An 11,021-nucleotide genomic window follows, 5' to 3' on the forward strand; every position below is an offset into this window, starting at 1 on the left:
TGGATTCACATGCGACCCACCGCCTCCTCAGGAAATGAGACAAACAGAAGGTAACAATGGACAGAGGAGGTCCACAAAACACCGAAAATACAGATGGTTGTGGGGAAAAAAGAATCTGAAGATGGCGACCACATGTGGAAGCTTCTGGGTAGGGGCGTCTGACATCAGGAGAGGTTAAACAATGCGCCATATCGTGGAGACAGTCAACACTCAACAACAAAACAAGCATTTGCAATGCAATGGGTTTCACATTTACGAAACTCAAATGCGAGACCTATTGCATTGCCAATGGTTGTTTGCAGAAGCGCACCATGCGCTTTCAGTTTAATGGCTGCCACGCCCCTTTCCTTAGACGCGGCTCGCCTAAAGAAAGGGTGCGGCCGCCAGTAAACGTGATAAGTGACAAGCAAAAGTTAAATAAAAAATAGGAAAAAACCACGCAGCTGCTTTCCACGCCACAAAGCAGGTGGAAATAATCCAAAAGCGCGCCCGCCACTGTGGTGTGCCATGCTATGAGAGAAAAAGAAAAGCCTTACGAGAGTGTGTTTGTATATATGTATGGGATTTATAAAGCGCTGGAATCATCCCTGAAGGGGTATCTCCGCGCTTCCAAAGGAGAGGGTACAGGTCAAGCACAGATCAGTCCTGGAATAATTCAGTCTTCAGGAGTTTCCTGAATCAAAAAAAGACTGGGGCTTTTGCGCAAGCCCTCCGGCAAGGTGGTGAAAAGCATTTAACAAAATAGTGCTCAGAAGCTGGAATTAAAGCCTACCGAGCACCAATATATGTAACATGAGGAGTCCTCATGGGAGGTTACAAATTAAGACAAGGTGTTACTAAGGACAGACTAACAAGGCTATTAACGAACTAAAAGCCAGCATTCACCAAGGACAATGACACAAGCCATTGAAAAATATGGGCGAGATTGGGTGGAGCGTCAAGTCCATACCTAAATACAGCATGCCTCGCAGGGCAGTGCATGCACTGCCCAAGCTCGACCTAAAAGAGTAAAGAGAAATACTAATAAACAAGAGGAGAGTTCCAAGCCCAACCACTATTTGGCAGTATAGTGCACAGCATGAGAATCCAGAACATTCTTCCAGCTGCAAAACTACTCCTACAGGTAAGTAACCATTTCATTTTGTCACTAAACTCTGACTTTGTTGTCTCCGCCAATACCGATCTGACCTTCTTTGCTGTAACTCCCCAAACCATGTCTCATTTCTGTCCTGCCTCGCAACCACTTTCATTTTCTATCCTGTTCTTCCACCAGGCCCTTTAAAGCTGTAGGCAACTAGGAATAGCATGTAAAATCAACCATAATTTGTAAACATCAGTTCCTTAATGACCTCTTTCACTGCATTTCTTCTTTACATTTCAACAAATAATGCGGGTTTACTACAGATAGCTTCCACTGTCTGTCATTGACAGATTGCAGGCAGCACGAAATAGAATGTCAACCCATTGCTCGTGATTACGTGTTTTATTTTTGTATACCTCAATTCCCTGCTCTTTGTTAGATGGCTTTCCTCCCTATTTTGGTGTTTCACCTGGTCCATTTCTTCTTTACCCTTGCTTTGATTGACTGAGTTGTATCCTTCAATGGTGAAGTCACGGAACTATTTTGCTTTTACTTCTCATTTAGTTCTCCAAGGGAGTATATGTTCTGTTCCTTGTTCTCTGCTCAGACTGTGTACTTTCTCTCACACCCTAACACCCTCCACTCTTGCTTTCTGAGCCCATGTTTTGCTTGTTCTGCTCACTCTGATGTGCTTTCCCTCTCACCCACCCCTCTGTCTTACTGCTCGCCAGTCATGTTGGTTTATCCATCTGATATATGAAACTGTTGCAGCTCGTTGGGTGGGTGGAGGTCTTTGTAACCTCTTCTGCTTCCTTCTCCACCCAAAGCCACAAGCAAAATTCATCCTAAACCAGCCACATCAAAATGGCCTATGTACCTCCTTCTATACTACAGAACATGACGAAGAAACACAGCTATTAAAATGCTTACTCTTCAATGCAAGATCATGAACAAAAATCGCTTGAACATCTTTGACCTACTCTCAGAAACATCAGATCTCACCATCATACAGAAACATAGCTCAGCGAAGATCCTTCACTCATATGCCACAAAGCCATCCCACCTGATTTGCAGATTAACAAAACCTTTATTGGCAAAATTGTAGGAGGCCTGGCTGTAATCCATAACAAGCATTGGCATAGCCAATAGGTCTCGTCTTTGGGACCTTATAAGTGTTTAGCCATGCAACAGTTGCATAACTAAATACTTATAAGGTCCCAAAAGCGAAACCTATTGGCTATGCCAAGCGGCCGTGCGGCTGCGAAAGTGATTGCGATCGCGATCAAAACATCAAAGCTGCCGTGCGGCCGCGAAAGTAAAAGTAATTGTGGTCAAGCGCGGCACGCGCGCGCGCGCCCGCCCACATGCACTGTAGCTTTAGGCTGGCCTGGTAGCACTTTTTGGAGCCCTCTCAATAAGCCTTGCCAGACCAGCGCATGCGCTGGGTCAGGCGAGACCTAAAAAGCTCTACAAATACCAATAATTGAGAACCTCACCATGGACAGCTGCGAAATCATGATAATACGATGCCATGCCACTTCAACTATTACCTATTCCTTACTCTTAATATATAGACCACAACACAGCAATACCACATTTAAAGATATTCTCCTAGGTACAGTAACCAACGCCTGTCCGGACCACCTAAACCGAGTCCTCAATTCATGGTTTGACAAGAAGAATCTAACCACAGCTATTACAACAAACCTTGAATCCTTCAACCTACATCAAATCATTTAAGGCCCAACTCTCTGCGCAGGACAAGCTAGAGTTCATATTTGCACCCTTAGGATTAGACCGAGTTACAGACAACTTTCCCGTAATATGGAGTGACCACATCATCATCTCTTTCAGGATCTACACACCTATCAATAATAACACTTCAAAATCAACACAAACCAACAACTAACATTCATACAGACAATAGAAAAAAACTAGATGACCAGCAACTTAACACCCACCTTGAAATAACCCCAATAAATATGCACCCAAAAGACATTCATACCTTCTACAGCTGGATCTCCACTGCACTTGACAAACAGATAACAACAAAAACCACATCTAGAGTTGAGCACATGGGCTTAATAACATCAAAAGAATGAAAACGCAACTCAACATACTAGAATGCAGATGGAGTAAATCAGAAGATAAAACAAACAAAAGCATGCTATTGTACTATTACAGAACCTACAAAAGAGCCATGAAAACCACAAAAAGACACTACAACTTTATTCGCATAACTGAAGCAGGCTGCCCTTCTGAAGAACTCCATAAAATTCCCACAGAATTCCAAAACTCAGAGTGGCTAAACACAGAAACATCACAATCACAAGACGTCTGTGACAAAATCTCCCATTAATTGATCTCAACAATTAAAAGATTGAAAAGTAAGGAGAACACACACTACACCCAATGCATGACCTAACCACCACAAAAAGACAATTCATCAATGCGTACGTTCAATACACAGTCACAAAAATAATTATCATTGCACCCCCAGGATCACCTTCAGACCCAGCACAGTCACAAGTCTTTAAAGATAATCTTTGCTCAACAACTGCAGGAGAGGTAGCCAGGTGGCTGCTCAGCAAATCCTAGGAACTAGATTAATTTCCACCTGAGCTCAAACCCTCCTACATTAGAACCCTCCTGAAAAAGAAAAACATTGACCTGTTTGACCCAGCATACTACAGGTCCTCTCAAATGGACCATTCTTAGGAAAATATTTTGAGAGAGCAGTGTTTGCCGAACAATATGGCTTTCTGTCCAGGCAAGCGTCACAGAGTAAGCCATCATTTCTATCTGGGATGCTCTAAAACTCACAGTGGACAAACACTGAGTAGCTGCCTTTTTACTTCTGGTTTATCAGCTGCATTTATCACCGTATGCAACCAGATACCATGGCAAGGACTGTACAATATCTGAATCTGTGAAAATGCTCTCTTGGATTGCTTCTTAACTCACAAAGCGTAGTCTCCCCCCCCCCCCCCCCCTTTCACATCACCTCCTAATACACAACATTGTGGTGTTCCTCAGGGGTCCATCATATCCCCTCTATTATTTAACATCTACCTAGCCCCCATTACCATATCTGCTAAATCATTCAATCTCACTTTTTACAACTGTGCACATGACACTTGTATTATTTAAAAAATGGATAGCCCCATAGGCTTCTACAGTTCACAACTCTACTTCCTTCGTGCCATAAACACATGGATGATGAATAACCATGTAAAGCTCAATACTGCACAGACAGATTATGACCGGTGTACAATGGGAAAAGTACCATCCTACCGTCATATGGCCTCATACCTTGCACACCAACATAAACTGCAAGCCATCCTCACACTTGTAATCTTTAAGCTTAACTATGCCAACAGTCTATAACTTTGTGCACCCGCATTCATCATCAGCAAAATGAACTCATCCATGATCTTGCCGCAAATTGTCTCCTCCTTGAACCAGGAGAACGCATGACTCCAGCCCTGCAAGTGCTCAACTGGCTACCTATCGCTAAAAGGGCAATGTTCAAGGCACTCTGCATTGTATACAGAGATTGTCTAGGAAAAGGACTGTTATTCCTGCGAGTCAATTTGAATGAATACAAACCAAACCGAAAAATCCCCTCCAGGCTTGCACAACTGATCATACCGCAAAGCGTGTGAAAAGTCTGTTAAGTAAGGGAAGGAAATCCACAGTACTCTCTAGAAATGTTTTTGTTGATGTGATGCCATCCACACCTAAACACAAAAGTTTCTGTCTCCAGGACTCGAGAAATCCATGGCACCAGATCCCACTTCAGGCCAGGCAAAAACTGATTCACTAATAATTTTACCTGCCCAAAGGTGACCAAGAAACTCAGTGGCCACAAATTTTGCTTGTCTGAGAGAAAAGTTGCGTATATCACTCCTGGAAAAAATGGATATCATAGCAGGCACTATCTTCAAGGCGGCCAGTGCTCTTGCTAAAACGACTATGCTATTGTCTGCCTTACAGTTTCCGTCCCTCGTGCTCTATTCCAGAGCATAAGAAAGATAGGCCACAAATATAATTCAATAGGTAAAGTTTGCTTCTGCTTCCATAATTCACATTGCAGTGTGTGTCCTGAAATACAGATTTTTTTATTACCTGCTGGTCGATTTGACTGTGCTAGAAAAGGAAGGGTGGCTTCACTTCCACTCTTTCAACCAGAGATGCAAGGACAAAACTCTGAATATACCTTTTCATGGTAAAACACACTTTTTTGAAAAACAGGTTTATGACATTCTAATGGGCATAAAAGCATTTAGAAAAAACAACCCTACAGGGATCTCTTCAGACTGGACTTGCTTACACGTTTTGTAGATCTGGGAACTGTACCCAGGCATCAAATACCGGTCTGTGTCACAGCTAGCACCAACTGTATCAGCTGGGCTGTGGTAACAGTGGGCTGTATCAAAGAAAAATCCTACATAAAGAGGAACTGTCCAATTTGGAACCCAGACACCAAATGTCCCTGACTAGTTTCAGCCCCCTCCTTCCACTACAGTTTGAGTGCCATTATGTGGAAGAATTTCAGAACATTACCGTTGATTGAGGAAAATTAATTTAGAGATGGGTGTTAAGTACCCTTCATTTTGCTTACAGATTTGAGTTCATTAGAAAGTTCCTAGAAGAACTGTCCCCTCCACACACACACACAATAACATCACACGCCCACCTGAAGGAGCTTGAAAATGAAACACTGCTGATGCTGCAGGAGAACTACGGGCGAGAAAGCAACAGACACACAATTGATGGATGGAATGCAGAACAAATCAAAACATTCACCCTCAGTCAAGAGATCTGGGTTAGATCCATCATTCTTTTGCTCACCATGCCACCCCAGTGTAGACCTGGCCATATGCAAATCAGTCTTGACCCTGTACCTCATGGGAACAGTCCAGCCCGAACTGCCAAGCCAGGTCCTCCCCGGACCGGAAATAAGCATCCTAGAACCGGTTTCAGGGTTTCACCCCTCTTCAGCCAGGATAGCTTGATTCCAGTGGCACAGTGAGCCCGGGATGCAGGTCTGGGCATACCCGGCGCATTTAGGGCGAGAAAGCAAAAGACCCACAATTGATGGACGGAATGCAGAACAAATCAAAACATTCACCCTCAGTCAAGAGATCTGGGTTAAATCCATCATTCTTTTGCTCACCATTTCAGCTAAAGAATGATGATGGATTAAACCCAGATCAGTTGACTGGGGGTGAGTGCTTGCAATGTTCAACACTCCGTCCATCATCCCCTTTAGTTTTGCTTTGTTCGCACTAAGTTGGCAGGGTATGCCCAGACGTGGGTCTCTTGCTCACTTTGCCACTGGATTCAAGCTAGCCTGGCTGATTAGCCAGAAACCTGTCCGAGGATGTTTGTTTCCGGTCCAGGTAAGACCTGGCTTGGCAGTTCGGGCTGGACTGTTCCCATGAGGCACAGGGTCAGGCTGATTTGCATATGGCCACGTCTGAACTGGGGTGGCGGAGTGAGCTAAAGAATGATGATGGATTAAACCCAGATCAGTTGACTGGGGGTGAGTGCTTGCAATGTTTAACACTCCGTCCATCATCACCTTTGGTTTTGCAGGAGAGCTACTGCCCAACTGCCAGACATAGGGATTTTCTGTGGGTGCATCCAGTGAGGAAAAATGAAATTAGTAGTATAGCTGCCTGTTAGACCTATGTCCGGTAAACAGTCTTGCATGATCACACCCCAAAATGTTATCACTCTACCTTGCAACAGAGAATACCAGTTCACCGTTGACTTTTCCAGTACATATATCCACCCAAAGCATTTCAAGTATCTGCAATTCATCATGGTAGTGCAAGATTATAAGTTGAGCAGGTTTTATTTCCTTTTAGGATCATATCTACCCCCAAGATAGTCACTAAATAAATGGCACCAGATGTGGCTTATGTAAGAAGACTGAAACCTTGTAAGGCTATATTCACCGAAAAGCCATACGTTTAATCATGCAATTCCTCCTGTATTTGGATTTTTCTGAATTTCTGAATTCTCAAAGATTTGTGAATGCTATTTATACATGAGCAAATATAATTGTGTGTTTACTCGTGACAATATCTCAGCAAATACCAATGCACTTGATTATTTTCTCAACCGAGAAAGTATTTTCACTTATTGGAGACCCCACTTCCCTGCGCCACCACCAATTTTGTGGGTATTCCACATTCCCCCTCAGGAGGTAACACTTTGGTATCTATTCTGAAGGTGAGGAATCTGCGGTTAGAAGTATCCATCAGAAGAACAAGTTAGTTACCTTTGGTAACACTCTTGCTGGTGGATTCTCTAGCTAACCGCAGATGCCTCACTGACCATCCCTACTGTTTGTTCTGTGTATTCTTTTGTAACCACACTCAACGTAAGTGTCACTTTACCAGGGGCTGATAACTGACAAGATTTAGACTAGCACCTAAATGATGAAATGTTGGGGTTTCTGTCCAGCACTAGATTCACCTTTTTGTTGATGTTCAGGCACAAGTCGGGTAACCTCTTCCAATTTTTTTCATTGTGAAAAGGCAGTCTGGCATGGTTGTCAGACCTTGTTTGCGGAGGTTGCAAGGCAGGCACGGGCTACTGATCCTCAACCATATCGGTAGGGATCATTTACCTCTGACATACTGTTTACTAAAGGCAGTAAACCAACAGTGAGGTTTTAAACTTTGTTGTTTCTGATCACTTGCAGTGTTTGAACTTTAGTTTTGGTATGAACGAAAATGAACACATATATGGTTACAGTTCTTGTTTTGAACATATGCTCCATTTCTTATTCATGTTTTCATTGAGAAAAGAAAGTGAGAAACAGTAATGGGAGTTCACCTACAAGTTTCTACAACATACAACTACAGGCCCCTAGCCTGACTCAACAGTTTGTGTACCAACTACAGAGATCTTTTATTAATGAAAAGAGCAGTCTGGCACAGTTGCAAGCTCATGATTCTGCTTTGGTTAGCAATCTGCTTGGTAACCTTTAGGTTCGGTACATTGTCTTGAGCAAAAAGTGTTCTTGCTGGCAGTTAACTTGCAGTATTATCTTTCTTAGTCCAACACTGGCTGGCATTTTTGGACCCCATGTTAACTCTTCGCTTAGATGCGGTTCGGTGCAGAGCTGGTGATGCACCCTTCTTGGTTGTACTGTTCGTTCCTTAGCCAATGGGGGTGTGATTGCGGGCAGTGTCTCCGCCTCTTGCATCATTGCACTGGGGAAGAACAGAACAACCAGTCCCGGTATCAGTTACGCTTCCTTGACCGTTGCATCCTCCAGACCAAGAGCTTGGATCGCACCTTTTATATTTATTTTCCAGACAATGGATGTTGATCTACCGTCATAAGTCAGTGAATCCGTTTTGAGGGGTTATTTACATTTTAGTATGTTAAATGTAAAATTATTTTTTAAAGATTTTTTTTCAAACCATTAAACCCACCTCAAGTCAAATATTTATATTTATTATGAATTTGAAAAAGGTACTGAAACCTATGCATAACATGTATTCAACACTATTTTTCAATCACATTTACATTTATTTTTAAATTTAAAGTCATTACATTTTAACATTAAATATTAATTTATAACATATTTTTTTATATACATTAAAAAATAGTTTATTTTAACATTATTTCTTATAGGTTTTTTATCCTTTATTTAAGGTTTTTGTTAGCAACAGTAGAAAATTGCAGCTGACGGGTAGTAGATGGAATATGTAGCATTAAAAATAGTTGTAGAAAGGTGACAACACATGGGGTTTTATTGTAAGCCCATTCCACCATTATGTGGGAGGTGTTGCAGTACGTGCGACTGTCCATCAGTGGTACTGGAGTTTCTTGAGTAATTTTCAGCTGCATTAACTTTATAAGTGTTGTTTGTGAATAGGAATGGGCTTAGTCTTTTGTTGAGTTCATGTCCCTCCTCAAACTCTTTCCTAGCACTGCCTTAATTCCTTCTTACTCCTCCCAAAACCCCTCCCTTTAGGCATAAATATTCCCCATTTTACAGTCGCTTCCCACTGTCCCTCCCACTTTTACTACTAAAAAGTATACATACCTATGTGTGTGGAGATCTGTGAACATAAAATATAGGAGAATTGAAGAACTATTTGTTTAACGGTTTGTTTGTAAATAACATTTTGTTGTGTGTTACTAGTACTATTACTAAACATAGTACAAAATGTAGTTTTTGAATAGGCCCCACTGTACATGGCTGTCATCAGCCTTCCCGAAGAAGCAGTTAGGGAAAGACAAAAGAGTAGGCCCTGTCCAGAAACATTCCTATCTGCAACAAAAAAAAAATCTGAATCATGATCGCTAGATCTAGGCCTTAGCATGCACGCTAGATTTGCACATTAGCTGGACTAAAGAACAAGTCAGGCTACCAGTTACACATGTAGTTGGGTCACTCAAGTTACAGGGACAAAAAACTTGTTTTTCTTTCACTTGGAGTTTTTTAAAACAACTAACACTGCTTTTTTTCATTTTGCAGCTTAATGATGCTCAGAAAGTCACAGCATCGTCCAACACCGGATCCGAGGACTCTCCTTTGTCAGTGCATAATAAGGTTGAAAAAACTACCTCACAAGACACTGTGACAAGTCAAAAAAGGCGTCGATCGAGGAGTTCAAGACATTTACCTCAGCAGCCTGTAGGAGGGGAGAACTGTAAAGTACAATAGTTTACACTTCCCTAGCAGCAAGGGTTTCTGGTGGAAGAACATTGGCTTTTTGTAACTTAAACCGTTTCAGTTGGTGTACAATTTAAGACTTGTATGGTCAAATAATAGTACATTGTTTTAATAACTTTTAATTGTATTGTCCAGCGTTTTTGTTTTATATGTATTTTAATTTGCAATTTTGTACAACAAACTGTAAAATATTGTAATTAATAATGTATTCATTTTGTACATAGATGCTATATTAAACAAGCATACCAAAATGTTTCAGACTCAAATATTCTTTAATCATAAATGTTCACCTGCGGACGAGGTGGGGATGGTGCTCGATACTGACCTGTCTGTTGGGATGTTTTATTCTGTGTGTGGTTATGTACCAAAAATGCCAATAAAAATATTTATAAAAAAAAAAAAAAAAAATGTTCACCTGCAATTAAACTGGGTTTTTATGGATGGTCTAAAATACCAAGCTTAAATGCTGCCTGAATTGATGTACTGGTGCCACATTATTTGCCTAGTTTGAACCAGATTGATACTAGTGGTATGCAACTTTGAAGTTTTTTGTGAGCACACATTGGCAGCGCCAAAAGATCTGGTGTTGGCTGCAGGCCTAGTGCTTTGCCAGTGCTTGTTCATTTGAACTCTTTTTTTTGTTTTGTAACACTTAATTACAAAAAACATTCCAAGATTGCAGCCTTTGCATGCATGCATGCGCAGGCGAGGCAGCAATCTTGGAATCGTTTTTTTTGTTATAAAGTAACTAAAACAATTCAAAGATTGGTTGCCATTTAAATTGCTTTTGTTATAATTAGGCAAGCACAGTTCAAACATGGCAACCCATCATTCCTGTGTTCATCAGAATTAGTGGCCAATCGTAGAAATGGCCTGAGGGTTCTAGTCTCTAGTTTTGTCTGGCAAGTAAAAATAAATAATAATCAGTGATGTAAAACAAAGAATCAAAAATTAAAACATGGAAGTGCTTATGCATATCAAATTACAATAAACAGCTAAAATAAAAGATCAAAGTAACAAAGTGGCTGTGGCATCAGGTTTAAAATACAAGAGCAGTAAAAAAAAAGTGGTGGGATTAAAAAAAAAAAAAAAAAAAAGGACGGCAATACTTAGGATGCATTGTGGGAGTGAACCAGTGGTCTTGGTCTAGTACTGTAAGACCATGTGCACCACCATGTGTTGAAGGATTACACCCAATGTAAGGGAAAATGGCTACCCTGCATCAGTAATAGG

At 41.3% G+C, this 11,021-nt stretch overlaps 1 protein-coding gene across 3 annotated transcripts in view; it reads left to right on the forward strand.

Moving 5' to 3' along the window:
* Positions 1–10,039, forward strand: part of CENPF (centromere protein F) — a 389,482-nt gene extending 379,443 nt beyond the window's left edge. For all 3 annotated transcript variants that reach the window (XM_085612916.1, XM_085612917.1, XM_085612918.1), the window contains exon 20: positions 9,591–10,039. In XM_085612916.1, coding sequence (XP_085469042.1) covers positions 9,591–9,779 — 189 coding nt within the window. In that variant the 3' untranslated portion in view covers positions 9,780–10,039. The remainder of the gene's footprint in view (positions 1–9,590) is intronic.
* The last annotated feature ends 982 nt before the right edge of the window (positions 10,040–11,021 follow it).

This window comes from Triturus cristatus, chromosome 6 (genome assembly GCF_964204655.1).
Source record: "Triturus cristatus chromosome 6, aTriCri1.1, whole genome shotgun sequence".
NCBI classification, from domain to species: domain Eukaryota; kingdom Metazoa; phylum Chordata; class Amphibia; order Caudata; family Salamandridae; genus Triturus; species Triturus cristatus.